The 25,865-nt window shown below is 47.2% G+C and overlaps 9 protein-coding genes across 9 annotated transcripts; 5 read left to right on the top strand and 4 right to left on the bottom strand.

Annotated features, from left to right (window-relative positions):
• Positions 1-74: 74 nt before the first annotated feature.
• On the bottom strand, positions 75-4,494 carry BDV37DRAFT_264705 (Ran GTPase-binding protein LOS1). Its single transcript, XM_032083701.1, has 6 exons — positions 4,377-4,494; positions 4,112-4,313; positions 2,308-3,880; positions 1,232-2,257; positions 723-1,174; positions 75-664 (listed from the first exon to the last, which is right to left on the bottom strand). The coding sequence occupies exons 2-6, from the start codon at positions 4,121-4,123 to the stop codon at positions 638-640; spliced, it is 3,090 nt and encodes a 1,029-aa protein (XP_031935194.1). The 5' UTR covers positions 4,124-4,313; positions 4,377-4,494; the 3' UTR covers positions 75-637.
• A 387-nt stretch (positions 4,495-4,881) lies between these two features.
• On the bottom strand, positions 4,882-6,073 carry BDV37DRAFT_291512 (zinc-dependent alcohol dehydrogenase family protein; the record flags this gene model as incomplete). The annotated part of the gene is made up of 3 exons (XM_032088960.1): positions 4,882-5,373; positions 5,499-5,849; positions 5,915-6,073. The coding sequence occupies 3 exons, from the start codon at positions 6,071-6,073 to the stop codon at positions 4,882-4,884; spliced, it is 1,002 nt and encodes a 333-aa protein (XP_031935195.1).
• Positions 6,074-10,109: 4,036 nt separating this feature from the next.
• Positions 10,110-12,143, top strand: BDV37DRAFT_291513 (major facilitator superfamily domain-containing protein; the record flags this gene model as incomplete). Its single annotated transcript, XM_032088961.1, has 9 exons — positions 10,110-10,218; positions 10,276-10,412; positions 10,469-10,551; positions 10,618-10,715; positions 10,768-11,276; positions 11,334-11,464; positions 11,528-11,858; positions 11,917-12,022; positions 12,070-12,143. The coding sequence occupies 9 exons, from the start codon at positions 10,110-10,112 to the stop codon at positions 12,141-12,143; spliced, it is 1,578 nt and encodes a 525-aa protein (XP_031935196.1).
• A 49-nt stretch (positions 12,144-12,192) lies between these two features.
• Positions 12,193-13,826, bottom strand: BDV37DRAFT_264710 (uncharacterized protein). The gene is made up of 3 exons (XM_032083702.1): positions 13,153-13,826; positions 12,693-13,077; positions 12,193-12,581 (listed from the first exon to the last, which is right to left on the bottom strand). Exons 1-3 carry the CDS (start codon positions 13,225-13,227, stop codon positions 12,475-12,477), a joined length of 567 nt encoding a protein of 188 aa, XP_031935197.1. The 5' UTR covers positions 13,228-13,826; the 3' UTR covers positions 12,193-12,474.
• A 521-nt stretch (positions 13,827-14,347) lies between these two features.
• BDV37DRAFT_45165 (uncharacterized protein) lies at positions 14,348-15,608 on the top strand. The gene is made up of 5 exons (XM_032090680.1): positions 14,348-14,651; positions 14,699-14,804; positions 14,862-15,168; positions 15,235-15,454; positions 15,520-15,608. Coding segments are annotated over exons 1-5 (825 nt in total). The 5' UTR covers positions 14,348-14,461; the 3' UTR covers positions 15,522-15,608.
• A 473-nt stretch (positions 15,609-16,081) lies between these two features.
• BDV37DRAFT_45143 (uncharacterized protein) lies at positions 16,082-17,877 on the bottom strand. The gene is made up of 3 exons (XM_032090679.1): positions 17,172-17,877; positions 16,991-17,103; positions 16,082-16,927 (listed from the first exon to the last, which is right to left on the bottom strand). Exons 1-3 carry the CDS (start codon positions 17,713-17,715, stop codon positions 16,118-16,120), a joined length of 1,467 nt encoding a protein of 488 aa, XP_031935199.1. The 5' UTR covers positions 17,716-17,877; the 3' UTR covers positions 16,082-16,117.
• Positions 17,878-18,010: 133 nt separating this feature from the next.
• On the top strand, positions 18,011-19,800 carry BDV37DRAFT_264716 (uncharacterized protein). Its single transcript, XM_032083703.1, has 4 exons — positions 18,011-18,267; positions 18,333-18,625; positions 18,679-19,174; positions 19,231-19,800. Exons 1-4 carry the CDS (start codon positions 18,061-18,063, stop codon positions 19,633-19,635), a joined length of 1,401 nt encoding a protein of 466 aa, XP_031935200.1. The 5' UTR covers positions 18,011-18,060; the 3' UTR covers positions 19,636-19,800.
• A 109-nt stretch (positions 19,801-19,909) lies between these two features.
• On the top strand, positions 19,910-23,782 carry BDV37DRAFT_264717 (uncharacterized protein). Its single transcript, XM_032083704.1, has 6 exons — positions 19,910-20,614; positions 20,688-20,846; positions 20,903-20,959; positions 21,015-21,098; positions 21,155-21,932; positions 22,001-23,782. The coding sequence occupies exons 1-6, from the start codon at positions 20,299-20,301 to the stop codon at positions 23,667-23,669; spliced, it is 3,063 nt and encodes a 1,020-aa protein (XP_031935201.1). The 5' UTR covers positions 19,910-20,298; the 3' UTR covers positions 23,670-23,782.
• A 754-nt stretch (positions 23,783-24,536) lies between these two features.
• On the top strand, positions 24,537-25,503 carry BDV37DRAFT_276600 (bZIP transcription factor; the record flags this gene model as incomplete). Its single annotated transcript, XM_032085588.1, has 2 exons — positions 24,537-24,678; positions 24,776-25,503. The coding sequence occupies 2 exons, from the start codon at positions 24,537-24,539 to the stop codon at positions 25,501-25,503; spliced, it is 870 nt and encodes a 289-aa protein (XP_031935202.1).
• Between the last annotated feature and the right edge of the window lie 362 nt (positions 25,504-25,865).

The following is a 25,865-nucleotide window of genomic DNA, read 5'->3' on the forward strand; positions in this document are numbered from 1 at the left end:
TACAATAAACGAAAAGAATGATATGATAATATATTCTCAGTGTCCTTCATTTCTATTTGCTATCTTATCATCTTAGAAACATCCGCATCATCTCTCATGAATAACCCGAAGTCTACACACAAATGCATTGCCTCCATATAGAAAGTAGAATGTCAAGAAGATAATCAAACCTCCCGACTTGCATGAGGTATCTGTCAAGCTCCGACGATAGGTATCAATCAATCAACCAACCAACCAACCAACTAACACCCCCGGCCCCATCCCTGTCCGCTGCCTCGACCATTACCTCCCTTTCTTTCCTTTTTTTAAGTGACATATTTTATACGGGATATCAGGAAGTCCTTTTGTTTTTCTCTTCTCCTCTCTGCTGGTGTTAAAGGCAGTAATCAACGCCTGTTTTATGCAACTATGCATCGCGAACTATATACCTTTCTTTTTTCTTCTGTTTCTTGAGCTTTCTTTTTTTGTTTTTTTGGAAAAACGACAGAGGAATTGCCGGCGACAGAGCTATCAGTGTAAAGGATCACATGAGAACATCAGTCATCAAACCAAACCGTGGGGGAATCTAAGAGGAAGAAAAACAGTGAGATTGATCGAGGAGCATAGGGGAAAAGAAAGAATATGAAATGCAAAAGGATCATGCGCTCAATCGCTGGATAAAGGACTGCGGCGGTTGTTAGCGGGAGGTCTTCCTATGTCAACTGCCACCTGGAACTACATACCGGGAAGAACTGCCGGAAGCCCTTCAAGTCTAGCCGGCCTAATGCATTCAAGAACTCCTCTATGAGTTCGGCACCCATTCCCATGCCAGGCAATTCCTGGTCTCGAAGGTACTGGATATACTCCATACCGGTCTTGCAATAGATGGTGCGCTGCAATCCTCCAGCTTCGGCGAGAACCTGCTTGGCCTGTGCGTCTTTGGGATTGAAGGACGGGGTGGCGGGAAGTGCCCAACATAAGGGCGACATTCGGCTGATCATGAACTGTGCAAATCCTGGGAGGGCAACCTGCTGGGCGGTGCCATTCGTCGCCTCCGGTGCGATATCAGGACCGCCCCAGGAGCTGCCCATCTTGGAGAGCACCGAGAACGCCATCTTCGCGGTGGTAAAGTCCTCGATGTCCTTGGCGAAGTGTTCGATGGTCGTGATGACGGTATCGAACATGGGTTGATTTCCTGTTTCTGTTAGCCTTTGCATCGTTTGTAAATCGAGGTAGAAGGGCCGAAACTTACTCTCGCTGATGATCACTGCGCCCAGGTCATTGTTCAGAACCGCCAACAAGAAATTCAGATATTCCCTTTTCAACTCCGCAAGCTGGATTTCGTCATCGGTGCCAGTAGTGGGATCAGCAATTCCGGCGAACACCCGTTGTAGGAAAGGCGTCAATAGTGTATCGAGAATGGCATATATTTCGCCCTTGAATCCGAAGATAACTTGGTCCAAAAGGCGCAAGAAAAGAGCCATTTCATCCCGAGTAGAAGTCTGGGTTAGTAGGCCATCGATCCACCTTGGAAGCTGTGGGAGGATCCGGGAGCCAAGGACGCCAATGAGTCTGGAAAAGGCGAATCGAGCGGCTGTTCTAATATTGAAAGAGGTTTTAAGGGACTCAAGAGCAACAAGAGTAGCCTCGGACACCTGCAAGAATGCCTCAGAAACCTCAGCCGCGGGCAGCGAGGTTGGGGAGCTGGTTCCTGGCATCCAATCCGAGAAGCCTTTTGCTAGTGTTCCAAGAGCCATGATGTCATGATGTATTTGTAACAAAGCCCTCTCGTCGTTGGACTTCGCCGGAGCCAGGTTTTTCTCCATGTCCATGAACACAGGGTTCAGTACCGACTGCGCATACAGGACCTGCTTGTCGGCAGGGACAGTCGGGGTGGAGCAGATAATGCCAACGGCTTCGAATAGGTAAAGTTGGCTGTTGAAAACAGCATCTGCGGACCCTTCATGATCCTCCGACGACATTTCATCACCATCGGCGCCTTCTGTAGGAATTTCCGCCTGGATCACCAAAAGATCGCCTAGGGCCTGGACGACTGTCTCCGCAACATTGCCGATGTGGGTTCTCAATTGCTTGACTAGCCGCTGGAAAAGATACCAGGATCTGGTTTTAACCTTCTTCGTGGGGTGGTGAACAAGTTGAAGGAAGCTTTCCAAAACACCGGGGATGAGATGAGTGTGGTACAGGAAGAATGAACTGTAACGAACACAAATTTCCATGTACTGTAATTGGGTCGCCGGATGCGTGAAGGAGCGAATATCTGTAAATTGTCAGAGGAAGCGCGCATGGTCCCTGATACCTGATACCTACCGGACTCGACCATTCGTGACACCATCTCAATAAGTCGCTCTGCTGCCCGATTGTTGGGTTGGTTTTTGGTATAGAGATTGCCTGCCTTTACGGCAATGTCTCCAAAGAGGAACATTTCATGTAAGGCAAGGTCCAGATCACGCCAGTCTAACTGCGTACCTGACTGTCGTAGGTTCTCAAAGGTTGTTGCGACAACCTCGGAGACGGCGTCTATGTAGAGCTGTTCGTTCACCGTGGCGACAGTTTGTTGCATAATGGCTAGTCTCTTGCGGAGTTCCTGGAACTCTGCCTCGTCCGTTTGGTCATCCTCGTCGCCCCATGAGGAGGTGTCGTCGTATCGCATCTTGGCAATGATGGCCTTCAAGATAGGGAGCAAGATGGGGGAATGCTGCGCGGTAAGAGAAGGGTCGGTCTTAGAGACCTTTCTCAAGTATTGCAGAAGGTCGCTGCCACAGGGGATGACGGTCGAGCAGACCTCGTCGTATTCATCGGAAAAGTATCTCAGGATGTGCGGAAGGAAGGCCTGCAATAGCCCATTGGCCTTTTCTCTGCACTCTCCAGAGATATTCTCTTGCTCCAAAGCGCGCACAATATCAACCACTGTACTATTGACTAGCTTCGCAACTGTTTCGGCGAGATCCGTATCGTATTTGAAGGTAAACCTATTCTCACAAAGAGGGGGGCTGTTGGAGAGCTGGGAAACGATCGTGTCCAGATTCAAGAAAATAATCATGTCAATCTTATCCTCCGGTTTCATCTTTTTGCCGATGATTTCTGTAAAAACGTCGACTGCTGCATCCCGCACCTTTTCCTCTCCCGCCCTGAGCTCCGCCTTCTGTGCCCGGGCCAGTTGCTGGAATAAGAGATCGAGCATTGTCTGGTTGACCACAAGACTGATATCAATCCAGCTAACCCAGGAACCAACTGCTTTCAAACACATCTCTACGATCACGTCGTTGCCGTCCCGCCATTCCGACAAAATCTGTTGCCACGAGCTTGCGATCTTTTGCATGTCTCTCATCCGGATCAAGTCCTTCAGCGAATTTGCCCTATCCTGTTCCGTACGAGATCTGGACACGAGGACATCACCGATTTCATCGTGGATAGAATTAACGACTCGAAGGTAGAATACAATCCCCAGCATATTGTCAGGCGACGTGCTCGAGGCACCCTTGTACGTTAAGCTCAAGAGATCATCGAAGAATGACTCCCAGCCGTTCCCGTAGAGCGCCGAGAAGAGGAAGGTAATCGTCTGGGCAATTTTGTTCTGAATATTGGGAGGATCTGGGTTTGCATTCTCCTGCCCATAGACCTGGCGGAGGTAGTTCATGAGGCCGTCTCGGACATATCCTAGAGCCTGAGGGTCAATCAGTCCAGCCTGGGCGGCACTGTTAACCACCTCTAGCGCTACATGTCGTATGATCTCAGAGTGCTGGGGAGTCTTTGTGAAGAGAGCGAGGCAGACTTGCCATCCCGAGGGGTCGGTACGGAGTTGGTTCAGGTAATCGAAGGCTTGCGCCTTGAGGGCTTGGTCTGAGGAAGGATTCCAGGCGATTTCTATGGCATTCGCTACCTAAGTGATTACATATTTGTCAGGTCCAGGATATCAGGAAGAGCTTTTTTTTTTAGATTAAATGGTTATGCAAACATGTGTCGGGAGGGGCATGAGGGGAGAGGAGGGGAGGGCAAATGGTGGGGTGGACTCTTTTTTTTGTGTCCCTTTTCAATAAAAAAAAGGTAAAAAAGAATAAAGAATAAAGAAAAACTAATTGGAATTAACGAAAGTGCGACATTGAATCCATACCTGTTCTTCCATCTTCGACCAGCCGAGTTGCCTTCAGAGTCAGTAGACTCGGAAAGCAAATCGAATGACGGTGTTCAAAGGGGGACAAATCGATGTAGTTGGGTTAAAATTCAATGGCGGCGGAGAGTCATATCAGAGAGGGCCGTTTATCGAACCATGACTAGTGCGTTGGAGCAGCAATCGGTGGTTTCGGGGGTTTAGACTAGTGGCAGAGACCCAGTTAGTCGGTAAACGAAAAATTTGTTAATGGATCGATTGGACTCACCGGACGGACAACGGAGATGAGGGGAGGAGTTGAATCCTTTCCAAACACGCTCGCAACCTTTCTGTCGGCTGACTACGTCACTTTGTGTAGATGAAACAGGAGAAGAAAAAAAATGACTGAGGTACAGCTGGCATGGATGTCATTGTGTGCGGCTACAAACTGGGCTTGGTCACCCCCCCGGCCGAAAAGGGAAAGGAGCGCGTGCCTCCCGAGAGCCCTTGGCTGCCGGCAGATTCAGGCAGCATGCGGTAGCTCTTCTGGGTTAACGGCGCTCTAAGGTGCCCGATGTCTCGAGAAGCTTAGCCCTCAAAGCTACATACTTTTTGTATCCGTCTTGTCCTATTACCACTATAGCCACCGACATGTGCGAATAATTGTTGGTGCTATTCGACTAACAACACAAAGCAACCAATTAAACAGTGCTCTGTTTTTACCTCTTAACAATCATTAGTACCCTTTTTGTCTACCCCTTCTACCATTGGCTTCAACTATTTCTCTGCTCCTCCTAGCAAATCTTGACAACAACTTTCGAAAAATGCTTCTGTTGCTCGAGATGCTCATATGCCTCTCTCACCTCGTGTAGACCAAACACCTCTTCATCAATTAGGGGCCTAATGCCATTCTCTTCAATGAAATGATTCATGGCCTGGAACTGAACTCGGGTCCCAAGGAGCAATCCACGCGAGGTGCAAAGATAACTCAGACCGTCCATCAGACTGGGCATATCGGGATTGGACGCTCCGCCTAAAAGTCCTGCTAGTGCGATACCTCCCTCCGGCCTGATAGCCTTGAGTGACTGATGAAGGGTAAATGCACCGCCCACATCGACAATCAAGTCTACGCCTTGGCCACCAAGGGTAAAACCTTTTGCGGTTGTTCCCCAGTCAGGCGTGGATTTGTAGTTGATGACGTGGTGTGCACCTAGTGATTTGAACTTGGACGCTTTATCGTCGTTGCTGGTTGTTGCTATCACCGTCGCACCCGAAGCCAGGGCAAACTAACGGTTTGACAAGTTAGCACGTATATCCTGGACCGAGACCTACACAGCCGGGATAGTCACAAGGAAGGTACTACCTGCAGAGCAGCAATAGAAACACCCCCTGTTTCCTGCACCAACACTACACTACCCTTCTTGGGCTCTCTCCCTTTAAGACCAAACAATGCATTCCATGCCGTTAGACCAGAACAAGTTAATGTAGCCGCTTCCTCGAAAGACAGGTTGTCAGGCATCTTCACCACCGACGTTTCATGGTATATGCCATGGCTCTGTAAGGTCCCGTCTACGTGCTGACCAAGACCGGCCCCTATATCAGCAAAGGTAGCGGGCGTATCATCGGCCATATGGGTTGTCATATGGGTGCAAACTTTATCCCCAGGCTTAAGATTGCAGACTTGGGAACCAACGGCCTCTACAACACCCGCTCCGTCGGATGCTGGAACAATGTTGTCTTTGATAGTCAGACCGAATTTTCCCTGGTTTATATTAGGTCAAGTTTGATAGAAATTGTGGTAGAGGGTGACGTTTAGGATCTATTTACCAAGGCAATAGCAATACCACGGTAATTTAAAGATGCTGCATGAATTCTGACCCGTACATCGTGGTGCCCCAGAGCAGGTAGAGGATGATTCTCAACGAATTTGAGACTTGAGATTCCTCTTTGGCCAGTGAGGGTCCATGCTGCGGTTTGAGATGCCATTGCTGGAAGGTGGGTAAATGTCCTGTATGAATTACCTAGATGTTTGGTTTGCCATATAACTACGAGGTACTTAAATAACGGTTTCATTCTGCCCCTTATATCTTGTCAAAAAATGGACTTGAATCATGTCCAACCAGTCATTATGGAAAGCATTGAATCATGAATGGTGTGGGAAGGGGGAATCCCGGGACCGATCATATCCAAATTGCTCCACCGCAAACCGTTTCCATGCCTGTTTCGGCGTGAGCAAACGGCATTTGGGTTTAGCGGAGTATGCCAAGTGCACTGGAGTTTGCGCAGTCTCAAAGCCCAAGAACCGGAGCTGAACAATATTAGTAATGCTTTGGAAATGCAATCTTCAACTGAAGGCTAGCCGGATGGTGAAGTTTGGACCTAGAGTGCCTTCTGCGCCGGCTTGAAGATAAGGTTTATGTATCTAGCTCATATGCGCCATGAGTTCTCAACTAGACTGCTTTTGTTCGACATCTAGCAGTGAAAGGATTACTAGATACGTGGTCTTGGGTCGAGGATTTAAAACCATATAAGAGGATCATGCCAGTTTGATGTGGCCAAGATGCTTAATAGGGGACAGTTTCTGTCGCTTGGTATAGTCACACTGGAGGCGTATAGACCCTTACAGATCTCTTGTAAATAATGCACACGTTCTGGCCCCTTTCACTGCCGAGGCAATTGTTTGTGAGTGTTTGATGAGCAAGATATATGACCAACGCTGGATGCCACCCAAATAAGTCTAACACGCAAGTTGTAGGTACAGCCAGACTTATCGATCGAGACTGATGGGCCTGGGTTTACTTTACTAAGCTTCATATGGCAAATCCTACTCATTATGCTAGCAGTACAACGTGTATTTCGAAATAATGTACTAGCTTATGACGATAAACTCTAGCACTATAGTGTGGATTTAGGGCTTTGACTGATAGACTTTAAACCCAATGGTTACCTTAGCAGTTTATTGTCATGAAGGATGGTGATACCTATACCGTAGGGATAGATTGAAGAGAGAGAAGTTTGTATAGGTTCTCAGAAGGACAAAAAGTTGGTCATCACAGGGCTCATGTCAATATGCAGACAATTAAATATTATACTCAATTGGTAGTGTACATGATAGGTGCTTATGGTACATAGTTTAGCCGAGATCGTACTATGCTACACACTTATGTGGCAGCCTTGAGAGCTGGAAGAAGCATCATGGAGACACGGAAGCCTGTTTAAAAGACATTGACATAGTCAGTAGTGTTCATCAGCACTTGGGATATTGGATGGGCTATGCTGAATTTATTTATGAAATACTTATGCCATCTGCTAGCCCAAAGAACCTTGTAGCAAGCACACAACACCAAATATGCTTATAGATCATGACCGACGCGGATATTTGGCCACGCCTACCCCCGACGCTCTTTCAAAAAGGTGGAATGCTGGCTGTCGGTCTTAGCTTTGAAGAGGCACGGAAATTCTATGATTTTCCTGAGTCCCTGCTTCTGGAGGTTGAAAGTGGTCTTATGGTCTCACTTCAACTAGAAAGCCACCTACGAAGCTTGTTGTTCCACATCACGCCAAAGACAACCCTACTGCACGTTCTGAATATAGCCACCCGGATGCAATCACTATACTAACCTGCCTGAGTTGGTACTATGGGGTTCTAAGCAATGAGGGCCTTTTTAAAACTTTCAGTCACCTTCTTAGCGCCAACCAGGCTAATATGAAATATCAGCTGTGAGTAAAGGATGCTAACCAATTGCCAAAGAAATTTCAGCAGCTGGTAAGTATTAACTTGCAAGATCGTCGTCTATGCATCGAGAAGATTTTTCCTTCGTTTCGATTTGCAAATAGTGTCGTGGATTGCCATCTCTCCCACATTGTATTTCCCAAGGAAATGAGGGGGTTTACATACAAGTTGTCCGCATCAGACTGGGATATTGACGAGGTCAAATGCCATCCCTTGACCGGGTTCAGTGGGAACATTATAGGGGAGCTGTTACGTTAGGGGCAAATCTGACAAAGGACAGATTAGTTCAAGGTGAGACCTGTACAGTGCATTGATTAATTTGATCGCTAATGCTTCTCTAGCTTGTATGAGGATGCGAAGGCTGGGCCAAGGTCAATCGGTTGTATTCTGTGTGCCAGACGAAATCTTCCGACGTGTGTCTCCGAAAACGGAAGCATAGAGGTATCCGATGTTGTTTGTTGAGTGATTTCCGAAACCTGGCAGGACATGAAAGGAATATCCCTCTATGGGCCACACAAGGCCTACGGCTTCTGCACCATGAATGGCTGTGGAACGAGATGCGCACGCAGGGGAATGTTATCTTATCTTCTACACGCACGGAAGTTCTTTGAAGATGAAGCCCTATCCTTGGAAAAAAGGTATAGGCCTCGTGTGACGCAAAACGGCCTGGCAGATCTCGTACACGATGACAAAAGCTAGGCTGCATCTTTGATCGCGACCCATGTCGGGAATTCGGAAGCGTGTCCAGATGAAGAGCAAGAACGGGAGGTTGACGTAGATGTAGAAAGGGAACAACAGGTTCAGCGCCCCCTAAATATTAAGCCGAAGAAGCACATAATTCATAGAGATATGAAGAAATACATATCCAACGGAGTAATTGCTGCAGGCTCTATAGCCTTTCTGCCGGCCGTCCAACCTCTTGATAGGACGAGCGCTGCCCGGCATCTTAGGGTTCTACAATTCCCGGGAAAGTTGCTTGTAACACGAGATTTTGCGCAAACTGTCGTGCCTATAGATATCTTGTCCCTTTCGGCCGATGTCTTTCAAAGGCCGGTGCAATGGGTCCTGACAACTCGCCATCGGAGTAACTCTACCGATCAGAAATCGACTGCCCGCCAAATGGTCATCATCAGCCCGTACGAAGCGCAGGAATTGTATAACTCTATCAAGAAATCTACGCATGTGATATTGCACCTCTATGCGCCCCGGTCCAATGTAGGGATCAAACCCTTGGGCAAGTTAGACCTCTACAATGTCTCGGGTGAGCTAAGGAGAGCAGAACAAGACTAAGTTCTTTCGAACTGAAGTGGGTTCATTGTGGCCTAGTATATCAAGACTTGGGTTTTCACAGATTAAGTCTCTGTGATGCTATCGTAGAGCGCAGTGCTAGGGAGTCTGGAGTTTCAACTTTGCGGTGTTACAGTATGGATATTTGGGTGAGTGTCTTAGCGTTCTGGCAATGTGGAATGAGTTTGTATCTCTTCTCTTTAAGTTAGTGGGTCCATGTTACTATTTGGAATGCTTAGAACTGGCCTCGTTAAAGCCGATCCCTCGCAATATCAGGCTATAGACCTGAATTATTTCATGAATCACTGGCTCGAAATTGAGTGTCACTAACTATGAGAAGCCCTTGCTGTAATTACTCAGCAGTGGATTGATCGTACAGCCTCAATGTATTGCTATCTTGTATTAGGCTTGGACTAACTGTATGAAGTATCATACCTTTCAAAAAGCGAAAACTGATCGACACCAAAAAGCCAATACATTTTAGTTTGTGAGGCTGTAGTAACAATTGCTATTGGATGTTTGGATCAAAGATAAAATTAAATCAATCACGGAAAGTGGGGATCACGGGAAGATCACAAGAGGTTTGTCGATTTATCACATTTTATGCTGTTTTGCTGTCTGCAAATAGCTCCATTGATATAGCGCCTCTCGCGGTCATCATGACTCCCTTCAATATAGGGAACCGCCCGATTGTATTTGGGCTTGAGGTAAGGGAGAATCAAAGAACGAAAGGAAAGAGTGGACAAGAGTGAATTGACGTCACGACAAGATGACAATTCATGAACTTCGGAGCTGAGACATCCAAACCTAGAGATCGCTTTTGTAATGTAGAGCGGCGATCTTTCAGCTCTCCTGTCCTTCCCGGAGACCCACGGGCCACAGGCTCGACATATATTACTATCTATCCTGTTGTTCGTCCTGAGCCTTATTTGAATCGATCCTGTTTCTTCGCGATATCTTCCTTGGCGGTTATTCGTGCGCTGTGTTGGCACAAATCCGGCGATGGCCGTCAATGAAGAAACCCCCTTGCTGCGTGCCAGCCGCCAGGACAAGCAGAAAACCAAGGCCGATGGCGAACGCGACAAACTCGCAGTCTACGGTTCATTTCTCGGTGAACAATATATGCAACCTTTCCAGATGCAACCATCGTACTGATTTTACTACTTAGGCGTTTTCCTCGCAGCTGCAGACGAATCCATCGTTCTTTCCACATGGAGTGTGATCGCCTCGGAGTTTCACCGTCTATCGCAGGGATCATGGCTCTTGGCCGCGTATAACTTTGGGTGGTGCGTGTCATTGCCGGTGGTTAGTCCAAGTAGTTGCTCTAACGAGGGTGCGAGACTGACATTTCCGCGGCCTAGTATGGTACGCTATGCGACATATATGGGCGAAAGAATGTCCTTGTCAGTGCGTATGCGCTTTTTGCGGCGGGATGTCTGGCTTGGTAGGTCAATCCCACCGTACGGGATTGTCTATACGAATAGCTTCTAACGACCGATTTCTGATGTAGCGGGGCTAGCACGTCCATGGTTCAGCTGGTGTTAGCCCGGGTGCTCACCGGGGCAAGTGCAGGAGGGATGGTTTCGCTGGTGTCGGTCGTTCTTACTGGTAAGTATCTATACCACCTTCTCTTGCCACACTGACCTTTTTATTCCCATAGATATGGTTCCCGCCGACGAGGTAGCCTTGCTCCGAAGCTACGCCAACGTGGTTAATGTTGTAGGTCGCAGTATAGGTGCTCCGCTGGGAGGCTATATTATTGGTGCTGTGGGATGGAGATGGTCTTTTATTGGCCAATTGCCCGTGGCAGCTATTTGTCTACTAATTGGGCTATATGGGCTTCCGTCGTCCTTAAACTCAACGAAAACTCGGGATGCAGATGAAGGGACTTCTCGGCGTAGTATCATGGGACTTGACTTTGCGGGTCTTGTCAGCTTCTCTGTCACCATCCTTCTTCTACTCTTATTAATGCAGGAGTTGAGCGCCCCATCAGATCGCTTCCAAATTCCACTTACGATACTCGCCCCAGCTGTTTGTGCTGGAGTGATATTGTTCATTGTGATAGAAGCATACTGGGCTCGAACCCCACTTATCCCGTTGCACCTCCTGAAGACCTCGCTCGGTGGGTTTTGCCTAAACCAGATACTGATGATGTCGAGCCGCTCGGGAGTAAGTTCCACTTCGCCTGAATGCATGATTTTATGTGATATCTGACTTTTATTGTAGCTTATGAGTAACTTGGCTCCATACCTGATTCGGGTCAAGGGTGCATCAAGCTCATTGGCTGCGTCAGCCTTCGTGTTGGCTGCAGTTGGGGTGTCAATTGGAGCATTGATCGCTGGAAAAGTTATCAAAAGGTAGTGACACTGCACCGTGGAACACTCGTCCATGAATAAGTGGAGTTTTCTGACCATTCGCAGATCGAAGCGATACCGAACCATGACTGTCATCGCCGTTTGTGGTGCTTTCATGACCTACTTGCTCATTTTTATTCGCTGGCGAAATGGCTGCTACCTTTGGGAATTAGTATATCTGTTGCCTAATGGTATGGCTATTGGTATTCTCTTCACCACACAGTTTATTGGTATGTCGCTGGGCGTGCCGAGCGAGAGCCTCACCACTTGCATCACTACATATTACCTTGCTCAGCAGTCCGGTAATATCATTGGGCCGGCAGCGAATGTGGCCGTTGTGCAACGCATTTTTATGGGGAGGTTGGAGAAGAATTTAAATCAGTGGGACGAGAAAAAGGTTTGTCGATATACGCATATCCGACTTGTATGAGTTTCATGCTAATCGTAGTCACCAGTTCATCGGTCAGATTCTCAACGATGACAGGTTCGCTCAGAACCTGTCCCCTGCGGTTCAGTATATTGTTCGGTGGAGCTATTTGAATGCATTCCAGTTGGTGCCTTGTGAGTACGATACCATTGATGAAAGCATACGAAGCTAATTTCTGCAGTGATTTCTGCCGCATGTGCATTATTTATGCTGCCTACTGTGCTATGGGTGAAAGAGGAGAGTTTACTGGATTAATCATGTATACTAGTTGGACTTCTATGTGTAGAATTTTTCAATATCGAATAAATGGATTGCTTGCAGTTTATCTATGGAGAAATGAATATAGGGCGGCAAGGTCTAGATTTGCCGGTACCTATGATGCACTATGATGAATAGGCACGAGAAGTGAATTTGATCCGACGCCATAGACGAATGGGAGATCGGATACACATTATCGTTGAGTCTATTTGGTTGTATCAAGGATAATTTAACGGGGCTTTCTTTCTACTGGATTGCCCCCAGGTAGTGAGTATCCACCACCATGGTAAAGCTGCCACATCAGCTCAGTGAAGCATCAATTCCGGCATCAGTTCCACCACGCATAGTGCTGATGTAAATTGGAATAGAGCGTTTTCTGTGCCCGTGACACGTCCGATTTACTGATAACACAGTAGACAATCGGCTCATCAGCAGCTACAAACCGTCAGACCGACATAAACCAAAACTAACAGCACCCAGAAAAAAAAAAAAATAAAAAATAAAAACTGGAGATTTAAAAAGGAAAAAGGAAAGAAAAAAACATACCAAGGGAAATCATATGCACAGGAATGCAACAAGCACTCAAGATGGAAAAAGTCGAAGACAAAACCTCACTACAGTGAAGTTTCGAAGCGATTTTCACGGAGAGCATAACCATATCCCCAGCCAAGGCGGGACGGCTATACGGCTGCATCTCAGCCTGAGCGGCCTTCAGAGCGTCCTCACTAACTGCGTTCGAGTCAATTGCGATCGTCACGCAATTGTCGCTGGTCAGCAGAAGCTCGACAGGGATGTTCGAGTCATCGATGATTGAGAGAATGCGGGCGTAGAAGCCGTAGTGGGTCAAATTTCTGTTAGAGTTCACGCAGAGAAGGCTTATATTCTCTTTTGCGGAGACGGAGATCTGGCGGTCTTTGCATTTTGTTATGTCCTGGTATACGGAGTCAGGAGGGATGATTTTGGGCGTGTTGATTAGGAGGGGACTGGAAACCTTCGTTGGTCTTACCTCGGGCTTACCCGGCTGAATGAATTTTTCGGGACTGTGAAGAACATCCGTGTTTAACCTTGCTCCGAACTCCATGGTGGGGAACTTTTGGGGGGAGAGATTGCTGTGGTTTTTCGCTGAATCGCAGAAACATGAAGAGTGTGAGTGGGAATCACTTCAATTGGGAAAGCATCCAGTAAGAGTCTGGTTCACTGGGAGAATGAGGGAAGATTAAAGAGTGGACGTTTCGACGAGAGTTGTAGATCGTGACTCAGGGGTGGATCTAATCAAATCGTTTAAATCGTTTAAAAAGCGGGCCTCTGGGCTCCGGCTGCCGAAAAATGCCGCAGAACAGACCGAATGTCTGGCAGTGGCTTTAATCGCGATGTTTTCTTGAATGACATGCAGCTTGATGCAAATTTGCCTGCTTTTTAAATTGGCGCCGACAGTGAAAAGGACAGCTGTTGCTGTAATTAACCAGATGAATGCACGACAGACTCCATAGTGGTCCGAGGGGGCTCGTGATGAGGAATATATATCTGTCTCTGCACACTGCCAAGAGTTATTCAAAGTTGCTACTCGTTCAGTCTGGTTATTACAAGAGTGTTAAACAATCCTTAATAGTCTTGAAAAATCTCGAATACTGGTTGACAACTGCTGTTAACTAGTCACAACTTTTAATAACCAAACTTTCAACTTCCCGTTCCTTAAATTCTGCCAACCCACTAGCTTTCACAGTTACCTATTGGACGAATATGGTCGTCTGCAGGCAAGATTGCATGCCCCTTGCTTATTTGGGCAATAAATCCTACCTGCGGGCATTGCTTTTGAACCACTAGGTATGAAATGGCTGGGACTAGGGGCTGGCTCATGTAAAGATTCCTTACTGGCATACTTAACTCACCCAAATGATCTGTCTTATAGCATTATTATACTCCGTACATAGACGCTTATGATGTTCACTGTGATATACTGTCTATTATAGTATAAATTTGCTTCTGGGTCTGTGCGCATGGCAGCAAAAATCCTCGGGATCCACTATGGACGGCAATACTCTGGAATAACTCGGCAAATGTTATATTCTCAGTTATCACAGAATAGATGGAAAAACAAATGCTACCTAGTATATTCAAGGAACTATGAGGAATCAGCAAGTGGCAATTTTCAATACCAGTAGATCAGAGCCTTAATCCAGAAAGCATTAATGTGAGTGGTTGCCCTGAATGCCCAGCATCTAATGCAGGAGCACAGCCTCAGGCCCCGTATAAGACAACTGGGCCCGCACACCAAAGACGCTTAATGTTTACGGACCCATTCCTCACCCACAACCATGGTTTCTCTGAGAGGTCTCCTGAAAATTTCCCAGCGCCATCCCCGACCCACTGCGTCGGCATTGAGAGCGTCCACTGTAGCCCCCGCATCAGGCTCCCCGTTCATTAACAATTCGCAGGGGGCTTCGGCTGCTGTGGCGGATTTATCCGATGCTCTTGGCACTGTTTTTGATCAGATTGATCTGGATGGTAAGACATTCTTTAATCAGAACAAAACAGTTCCTTATTGAAAATAGGCGATTTGAATGGCCAGATTAATGGGCTGTTGGATCGACTCGATCAAGAGGCATCCAAGTATAGTAACTCCCAGCTGAAAGATGAGCACTATCCTGACTGGGATTGGTATGAAAAATATACTTAATTGGCCATGAGTGTCCTATATTAATACGCACTTCCCAGCTCTCCGGAAAAAGCTGAATTGATCTCCATTGCGTGGCGCTGTGCCCGGGAGGTGTATGAAACATCCTCGGGTCTACCTATTGGCCCTGTTCGTAATGGGGAGTGGAAACTCGAACCAGGCGATTGTGTTGTTCCATCAACTGATGGGACAATCAAAGCTGTCTCTTTCAGTCGTGTGTCATCAGTTGAGAAGGCGACTGATCACAAGGATCTCCCTGTGCTAGTAGTTGCTATTCGAGGGAGTGCTAGTGCAGTCGACCACATGGTAAATGCTAACTATGAGCCGCGGAATGCAGATGACTTCATTGTGAGTCTTGCTCAGTAGAATATACATGTCTCAAGCCGCTATTCCGCTAACGAACAAATGGCACAGGACATATCTCGGCTTGCGCCGGAGAACAGCACCAATCTTCAGGCGCATTCTGGGTTCCTGAATAGCGCAAAGGCTCTGGACAAAACCGTGTCACAGGGGATAAAGAACTATATCCGTCAAAATGCAAGCGAATACAGTCACGTCTTATTCACCGGCCACTCAGCAGGTGGTGCTGTTGCCTCACTTTTGTTCCTTCGGCATATAGCACAAGAAAGCGTTTGTAAGAGACCCAGTTATCTATATCAGCTTCAAAATCAATATTCTGACTTGAAGAATTAGACCCAGAGGTCCGATTCTCGTGTATAACATTTGGGGCACCTCCAGTGGTGACAGTTCCTCTTTTGGAAAGTCCAGTACCTGGAGTTTCCAGCGGAGTGTGTCTAAACATTATTAACGAATTTGACCCTGTTACTCGGGCAGACGGGGCATACAAGCGTTGCTTGGTAGATTTGATCCACTCGATGTACAACCGGCAGCCGTCACAGCCTAGATCTGAGCCGTCGAGTACCACAGTTGATTCGCTGTCTACCGAGGATAGCGAATGTTTTTCGAAAGGAAAAGACTGGCCTGTTATGCCTTCATTTTACTTCCATATTGGCCCTCGCATTGTCCTTCTTTTACGAGTTAAGACCGGTATTAAGGAGACTTGTCTTCGGTTACGCGCTATTGAAGTACCCCGGGCTGACTTCGACCGATTGTTATTTTGTCGGGTTGCAGTGCATCGACGGGTATGCTATGGGGAGAGGGTGGAATTGATTACCAAGGGAGAGCTTAATGAGAGATGTAGTTGGGATGATACCATATTTAAATAGTCTGGCCAGGTTGTATAAGAAATATTTAGCTAACTGTACTACCACCACCAATAGCATGATGGCTCCAATAATCAACGTACTGGCAGGGCCACTCCCTTCCGTCTCGCAATTTCAACGGCCCTGTAATAACGCAAATCATTTTCCACTTCCTTCACGATGCTATCAGCATCGCAATCAATATCATCTAGAATATCCATGTCATCATTTGCCGCAAAAGCTTCCATCGCAGATGTAACAGCCTCACAATCCCAACAAAGGCAGACGTTATATTGCTGACCGAAAGCCACCTGAAACAGATCATGCGTCCTATTAAACCTAATGTCCAAAAACGACTTCCCCAACTTGTCATCATGACTGATCATCCTTCCAGCGCGTGCATTCAAACTCGTCCGGTACTGCTCCGGATCGGATAGATGAGTATGCCAAACCAGATCAACGTCCAGCGTCGGCACCAGAGTCGTTGTTGGGTAATCACGAAACAACTGCAGGAATTTATCGTAGCGGTCAATGGCGCGACGAAGTGTCCCTTCAACTGCCGGGCTGCGGATCCAGAGATGGGCGTGCATCTTTTCTACAAACTTGAACTGTCGCTCGACATTGTTCTTCAAGGGGTTGTTCCTGAGAGCCTCGGCTTTCGTGGCTTGAACCATCTCAACGAAAGCATAGTTAGCCGGAGTATCTACATATTTCAATAGTGAAAATGGGCTAGTCTTTGAGCTAGACCCGTACTGCGAGAGGACGTGTTTAGCATGGCTTTTGCCTTTACCGATTTCAACGAGCGTCTCGAAGAGGTCGGGTACAAAATCCGCCTGTTTTTCTAGCCAGTCCTTCTGGGCCTTGGGGAGACGGTATGACCAGTCACGCTGGTTTATTGCCTCGTGCTAGTTGACTTGAGTTAGGAAGTATTCTCCATGTTGGACTGCGGTTCGAGTTGAAAAACGTACGATTTGTTGCCATGGGAGGGGAGCTTTGCGAACCCGTTCCAATTTATGTTTGACACAGTAGAAATCGAAGTCAACGGGGTTCAGCAAAAAGGCATGCCACACCATAAGTACATCTGTGTAGTATCTTAGTATCGTTTCTCTGGCAAATTCACAAACATACAGTAGACAAAGGTAGACTTACCGACAGGTGGCAATGGACCCAGTCCTGATGGCTCGTTGACATTCTGTGAATCAGCACTGGAACAGGACATCTTATTAACCACCCGAATCCATCTGGTGAATCGGCATACTGCGAGCTCTAGGAAATAGGGCCATTTATTTTCTCTTCTTATTGAAAACGTGTCGTCCCCAACCGTGGCTGTATAAGACTCATATTTGCGTTTCTTTGAGGAATACCGCTTGCGGTAGACCGTTCTTTTATTCGGTTTGATGCCAAAAGTCTTATCCAGATCAGTGGATTGCAGGACTTTGTCTCTCAGAGCATGAAATACTTCCAACAGCTCGAGGTGGACGGCACATTCCCTGATGGTGGGGAGATCGTGTTGATTCGTGCTGGTTAAGAATGACGAAGGTTGGAACAGTTGTGGATCCGGTATTATTGGCTCTTCTGACTTGTCTAGAGCTTTTTGATATCCATAGATGGTATATGTTAATTTGGCATTGTTGATTTCCGCGCCGCTTGCGCGATGAAGAGACGCGAGGTTCAAGGAGACGTGGAGAGCCATGTTTAGTGCTGATAAAGGATGGTTTGCTTGTAAATTAAGGAGACGATAGTGTATATAAGATAAGAGATATGCGCAGTAAACTCTAGATGGATCATCTTCTCCATGAATACCGCCAAGCTGTCTCAGCCTCAGTGCGTAAGGCGTTGCTTCGCCGCAAACCCCCCGAATACGAGGCGAGTTCGGAGATCCGGGCAAACGGCAAGGCTGCACGACACCCTCGCGTGATTTATGAACAGTGGCTCCTTGGCAATTTGCATAGCAACACCTAGCTCCAATCTAGGTTTATTAAAACACCAGTACATCACTCAGAATTTCAAGATTACTATTACATCATGAGATATCAAAATGAGTTCAAGTCATGTACGCCGACAGCTGGATAAATCTAATACGGCCAGAATATTAGTTTGTTACGTTTTCGCCGTATTTCTCCCTATATTTGCATGTGGCATCGTTCAATCGAAAACACCGTCTCAGCCAGAAGTCAATTATTTGCTACATAGAATCGATCATGGCCTCTCCCTTCTTCATGGTCTCAAACTGGTCATGGCCGTAGTATGTACCATGGTTTGATGAAATTCGCAGAGAAATTAGCGCTAACGGTATCCCCATTGTACCAGAACTGGGTTTTGGTATTCCTGGCGTTCAGTGTGTTCTTCTTTCTTGGGGCAAGAGAATGGTATTTTGCACTCTTAGGGACACTGAATCTGGCCCTGACCACTGTTATTGTGGCCGGGATAGCGATGCAATCAAAAGTCCTCCCGCATACCTTTGCTGGTTGCAATAGCTTAGCAGCAAGCTGGCGTGAGGCCTTGCCAATGGACATGAGGGACTCCCCTACAGCCAGCGAAGCCTCGCTGCATTCTGCTTGCAAGAGGATGGTTGAGCATTGGGCCTTCGCAGTTGCCATAGTGTAAGACTGATGTGTATCCCTCAAATTTATCGGCAGCAGCTAACTCAACGCAGGGTCCTTTACTTTCCCTATTCTTTACTTATGATATTCCACGGTGTTCGAGGAATCATGCATCCTCGTCCGCCTCAGAATTCGCGCTCCATGAATACTAAATCTCTCAGAATTCAAGCGGCCATTTATTTCGCTTTCAGGTACACAGCAAAGCTCTTTCAGCGGGTTAAGCCTCGGAGTGGAAAACAACCAACACAGGTAGTGACGCGAGAGGCCAACGGGATTAACCGACGCTCGAATATATTTACCAGGCTCCGTCGTGGCGAGAAATCTACTGCCTTATCTCTACGTGTCCTGCCTTCTAACGTACTTCTCAAGATTGCTTCATATACTCATTACGTGGATATAGTCAACCTACACACTGCCTATGGCAGTCTTTTCCTCGCCTATATTGGGGATAATGAAGAAGAGTCTAAGCTTGAGGAGCTTCGAATGTATAGCTGCGCATCAGAGCAGGCAAAACAAGAGTGCAGACTTTGCAGAGCACAAATATGCGAGGTACAGTTGTTTCCTGCAACTGAGCACATGCAATGGGTTACTAACGAAGATAATAGTCATGCTGGATATCCGTTCCCGTCCCGCAAACAATAATACGTACGCATTTGGAATCATGCAAGCCAAGTTGCTCTCGTTGCTTCTATAAAAACTACAGTCTGAATGTGTCTGACTGGTGCAATATGGACGCTATCGCAAACAAGCGATCTCAGCCTCAGCATGGTCAATATAATCAGCATAAGAACGTCTGCCGAGGTTGTGCGGCGATGACCGACTCGGAAAGGCTCCGGATGGTGGAACTACAGGATAAGGCGGAGATGCACAGGTTCTCCAAGGAATCCTTGTTCTGTGCAGATTGCAAGGTCAAGTTGCCGCCATCGGGTCCACGTTGGTGGATTTGTCTTTGTGGAGAGGAGTGCCGTCATCATATTCATCCCCCGTGGGGCCTTGGGAGCAATAGTTAGGGCGCACATGGTTGTAATTGGATAAACATTGACTACTTCAAGATCGTCGGCGGAGTACAGATCTCTAATGGTAATGATTTGCATGTTTTACGATGAAAGGATAATGCACATTAGCACAACTGTAACAGTTATCATTTCCGAAGGGCAGCACGTGGCTCAAGCTCGGATGCCCCAGCCTCAGAGAATCCCGAGTCCGCGCCTTTTACAACCTCTGTAGGCAACAATGCAATAGCTAACATCAACCCAAGCCAATGACATATATGACTCACCTCGCAGCCTCACTTTCAGTTTGAACAATCCGGCACGCAAGGCAGAAAGCGTCGACCGATACAATGCAATGCAATGCAGGTACACCAGAACTACCGAGAAACCGTTTCCTTGGCGTAACCGCGCGCGGCTTCGCTAGTCGCCTGGCCGCAGCTCGTATTCTACGAAAAGTACTAACCGTAAATTGACCAAATTACGCGAAGGCAGAATGCTGATCTATTGGCGCTTTCCTGCATGGCTGTTCTACTGTTGAGCCTCACGGGGGTGAACTCGTGATACTACTATTCGACTGGCTGTCTGGGGAACGCCCACTGATCTAGATCGAAACAATCTATATATTTATTCAGAGCTGAATACCAAGTTGTTATCATTGAACCAAATACCGGAAGAATCACTATGGCTCGACTAAAGACTTTCAATAGTTTGCATAGGTCGTCACGGCCATCGTCACAGCCAAATATCACACAGGCACCGGATACACTATGGGAGCCGATTGGGCCAGGGAAAGCCCACCTCCTTCAAGAGCTCGAAGCGCTTTATTGGGCTGGAGTCGAAAGTGAACTGGAGAATATCATCCGCACACTGAAAGTTTGGCAGCAGCCAGAGTACGCGGATATCAATATCAGCGACGAAAATGATATTAACGTTCATGGCTTCGACACATTTCTTGACCAGGTTTGTCAAGAGGCGAGAGCGTTCGCTATTCGCTATGGTTAGTTCTTCCCACCAGATCCTTGGACAGGTATATGGTATATATGATATAGAAGGTGATTAATGCCATATAGGGGAGACAAAGCTAAAAGAGATGGCCAACCTCAAACAAGCACAGGCGATATTGTCGCGTAATCTTTCTTACCAGGAGGCACTGAAGAGAGTCATCCTCGATACACGTGCGGAATATTTCAGCAGAAAGATTAAAGAGGAAGTCCGTGAGCAACTTAACAGTGAGTTTCCGTCATTTTATGTCTGAATGGCTGCTGATATAGTATTACCTGTGAAGCCATCCCAAGACTGTCTGGTGTCGAGTTGCGAGCGTGGATGCTACTTCAAAATGCGGGTATATATAGGAATAAGATGCATTATTCATCATCAAGTGAACTAATTCATGCTAGGTTTCCTTGACATCGACAAGCTGATTGAGCACCGGCCGCCGCTGGATGAGTTAGATTTCTGGAAACGACCAGCAATTCCACAGCGTATGCTAATTTGTTGCTCTAATCATGTATAGCTGTTATATACTCACGAAGCCTAGTAAAACTGTCCAAGTTCGATAACCAATGGGTCCCTCAGTTTGCTCCAATGCAATGTGCCGAATGCAGGGCCATCATTCGTGGCAGCATGTTCACTAGACAAAAACAGTCCGAGGTGCCACAAGAAGCCTCTCACGCTATATGCGAAGACTGTTATCGATCTAAGTATTATGGGGATGAGTCAATATCCAAGAGATACAAGCATTGTGTACTATCTGATTCTATTCAATCTAGTACGAGCAGGAAGATGTGCCAATGCTCAGATGTACCTCACTATGATTCACAGGGGTGTCCACGTTGTCTGTTCCCACTGAATGAGGAAGATAAACACATTTCCTACAGATCGAGTCATCGTTGCACGATACTGAAACTCTCTGAGTTGGTTACATATGCAAAGTACCAGGGGCTTCTACGCACCGCAAAGGTGAAACGGAAGAGGGGAATGCGATTGTCTGATGCCCCGTGGATCTCGAGGATTGTTGACCGATCTCGGGGCAGGCAAAACACTCAAAATACAGGTGCACAGCGTGGTCAAGCTTACAATCAGTCGCCACAAACATATGGGGCAAAAAGGCAACCAGCCTTTCGTTCTGTGACGGAAAATACCCGCCAGGGAGATGATCGTGCTCCTGTGTCGAGTACCACGAGCGTAGCGACGGAGTCCAAGGCGGATGCAGATATCCCCCTTTTCTTTCGTCAGTTCACTGAGAAGTACCCTTTTGGAAACGTACATATGGCTTTGCGAGTAGGTCCGTTGGTTATCGAGAACGGTGTTTCTCAGTAAGTATATCTCACTGGAAAAAGCCTTCTTTTAGATGGAAAGACAAGATCTGATCAATTGCAATTAGCACAAAAGCAGGCGTTCTTATCACTCTGAGGGAATCGCCAGTATTTCACAAGCGTTTTGCACGGGGGACACATCAACGCAGCCTAGCAGTTGGGGGAGATTCGAAAAGACTTCTCTGGCAGCAACAACGACAGATAGGTCAACCAAAGAGATACAAAGCTTTAATGAAACAAATTGTCGGGGCTCCCTTTACAGGCGTTCTTTCCCAGAAACCGGAGAGCGAGCAAGAGAAAGAGATCATAGAGCTCCTTGTGGCAGCCAGCAAGCAGCCGTTTGATAATCCGGGCCTGCCTGTACTGGAACAGCAAAAGATTCTCAACGCCGCATTAAACTCTGTTCTGGAAAGGCTAAGGGATATGCTCAGCTCAAGAGTTAAGACATACCTCACCAGCATTGCCCAGCGTCTTCTTGACCCGGCAAACACACTCACATGGAGTGCGACAAGCAACAATTGCCAGAATTTCTGCAACTCTTTGATCGACACGGACCTCTTCGAGCCATTGGCCAATGGCCCACATATGCAATCCAGTGAGGTACCCTCTCCGCTTTATTTGATGAGCTTCGTCTGTCCGCCCGAGGGTTACCTGAACAACAAGATCATCAGTAAATTCGATGTCCCCATTGGATTAACCGAAGAATACCTTCTTCGGTTCCACTACGGCCGCCATGACGAGGCAGACTTGATTGACACCCTCCAAGAATACTGGTACGACTGGGGAGCTTTCGATTCTACATTATACAACTACCAGGACCTCTTTCCATGGGATTGCACCGAAGCATACAGGAGATATCCGACTAAATGCGGAGATTGTAACTTGTCCAAACATGTCTGGGCCTTTCCGTTCGATTCATGGTCTATTATCGGGCTGCACCTCTACCGCGATAAACACATGTATCAACCAAAACAGGATGCAGACTCCAAAACCACCAACCCCTGGTTACGGGACCGTCTTACCATCCTCACAGCATCATCTATCCTCGCCCGTGCAGCAACAGCAATGGCTAAATCACCCACGTTTTGCAAAGCGACAGCCTGGCTCCACTCTAAAGAAAAAGGACTTCGCCGCATCGACCCTTCCCTCGCTCGGGTCAAACTAGGCGGTATCCACCGCGCCCAACCATTCAGCCACTACTTCGAGGCCGGGACCTACAGTCACTACTTCTTAGCCGAATGGGCGCTGAAAAAGCGCAATTATAAGATAGCTGACTATGAGACTCTCCGAGATGGCCGTGCAAAACGACATGATATCCGTATAGGCGGGGGCAGATTCTCAGAGACCGGCAGGCAGCCTACAGATTTCAATCAATCATTCGATTGGTTCCGAGGACTCGACCATAGTGCTCCCGATTATGAATACTGTGGCAATCAGGGGCCGATAGAAACCGACGCCCAATTCGAGGCGCAGGCTAATGCTAGTATGGCTGCTGCCCTTATCGCTGATTCGCAGCTGGGCTCTATACATAATGCTGAGCATGCTGCGGCACAGGCGGCTGTTGCAGCTGTAAATTGCGGGTCAGGATGTGGGACTTCATCGGCGCCGTCGCATGTTTGTGGATCCTCTCCTTCTTCTGGAGGAGGTGGGGGAAGTAGTAGTTGTGGTGGTGGAAGTAGCAGTTGTGGTGGAGGTAGCAGCTGTGGAGGGGGTGGAGGAGGTGGCAGTTGTGATTGATATTCGTATTGGGAACGCTGTTCATATGAATTATGTACAAGCCTTCTGTAGAGAATCTGAGCTTTAGCCAAGTGATACCTAGTCTATGCGAGATGATACTTTCGATATCCAGATCATGGAGTTTCATTCCATGCAAACGATCATTTACAGAGATTGTTGAATGTGGCATCTAGCTCTTTACTAGTGTCATTCCATTCCTAGATACTAGTATCTAGCGATTAGTCACATCGAACCTCTAGCTTATTCAACGGTCTTATACTGAAGATGTTAAATAGCCAACAGAACTTGCAGAGCACAACTTCAAAGGTATAACATTACATTACGGAAGCCACCTGCAAGTCCTTCTGAGAAATGGCTGTCCTAGAACACTACAGACTCTCCTCTTACTACGCGACGGTAGTGGTCTCTAACAAGATACCCACTCCCAAACTGCCACTTATCCGAGCATCCGAGCTAAATAATTCCAGACCCAGAAACTTTCATCGTCGCCGCTAGAGAACCAGACCCCGCGCCATCCCAAGACACTTTGAATGGAGTGTTGCGTATGGATAATCTTCGACATTGCTAATTTCTCAGACTGCTTCTAGGTCACTCTATGTAGGTACTAATAATAGACAAATAAAGCTTGGGTAGTTCCCGGCGCTAACGTAAGTTGCTTACGCAGCTAATCCGTATATGGCTAGTTCCATATCATCATCTCTAGATCTAAAACGTAGAATAGATCCAAGTTTCGGGAATTTTATACGTACTACCATACTACTACCTGTGGCGCAGTGGTCATATTTGTCAGCCGTGAAAAATATTTTAAAAACACACCATAAGCATCTTGCAGAAATAGAGTCGTAATAATCATACAGCTGTCTTGTAATGGCACCAAGAACCGCTACGATCCCAGTGGCTCAAATGCCGCAACAAGCTGGCGTTCGGGGCCCCCAAGATGACTGGACAGGTATCATCGATCGAAAAGAACGAAGAAGGTTGCAGAACCGGATTAATCAACGGTCATATCGTAAGCCAACCCATTGATCACCACCTGTTACCTTAAGATTTCCCGAACAAATGAACGATGAATGTTGTTGCAATGACTTACGTAAATGGAGCCATAGGGCTACGGCAGATACGACGACACAAAGTTGACCAACCACCGGAGGAAAGCAGCGGCGCAATGATCACCTCCCGCCCGACTGAATACGGCAATGACCATAAAGGCTTGGGCGAATTTCAATGCAAACTGGGTCAACTGCGCATCTACTCACTGATGCGCGATTTCGAAATGTCAGCCTTGGAGAGCTATTCAAAGAACGCCCCAAACCAGGACCACCTTCTCAGTCTACCAAAGTTCAACATTCAGCGCGCGATCATTGATAACACTGTCGCTATGGGCATGACCATGGAGTGGATGAATGGCGATGACGCCGTATCCATCTTCAATATGCAGGGGCCGGGGATCTCCGAAGCCCTTATTCCAGCAAGTCTGCGGCCAACAATAGTCCAGCGGCGAATCCCCCATCATCCATGGCTGGATTTCTTCCCCTTCCCAAACTTAAGGGACAATCTCATCGCTGTGCAGGATGAAATTGACGATGAGGAGTTGTGTCATGATCTGATGGCGTTCTGGGATACGCGTAACACAGGCCCCATGTTGTTGGTCTGGGGCCAGTCCTGGATGCCGGGAAATTGGGAGATGACACCAGCGTTCGTGAAAAAGTGGGGGTTTCTGCTTGGTGGCTGCGAGGAGTTGTTGCAGAGTACAAATTCTTGGAGATTGAAGCGGGGAGAGCGGCCGTTGTCTCTGAGACCACTTCTTCAGACTAGACTAATTGAAGACTTATGATCTTACTGCCTTTGCAGTTATGGAGAAGAAAGCGGACATCCACTCCAAGATAAAAAGGGAGCCACTTATTCAGGCCTCAGGTGAGGTGGTGAAGCACAGGCACATCAACTACAAGCCTGGGATATTTACTCTGCAGACTGTTCGGATGGCAGTATAGAGTGTCATTTTTATACTGTAGACGAGGTATAATTTCCCCATAGTAATTTATTAAGCATGTTATCCACCCAGTCTATCTACTATATAGCTCTTTTCACTTACACGATTAGTACATACGACCACAGGGTGTGGAGAACAGGGCTTCCCGTCCGCTCAGCCGTACTTAAGCCAACTGTGTAAGCTCGGCCAAAGGACAGTGGCGCCCT

Source organism: Aspergillus pseudonomiae (assembly GCF_009193645.1).
Source record: "Aspergillus pseudonomiae strain CBS 119388 unplaced genomic scaffold BDV37scaffold_138, whole genome shotgun sequence".
NCBI lineage: Eukaryota > Fungi > Ascomycota > Eurotiomycetes > Eurotiales > Aspergillaceae > Aspergillus > Aspergillus pseudonomiae.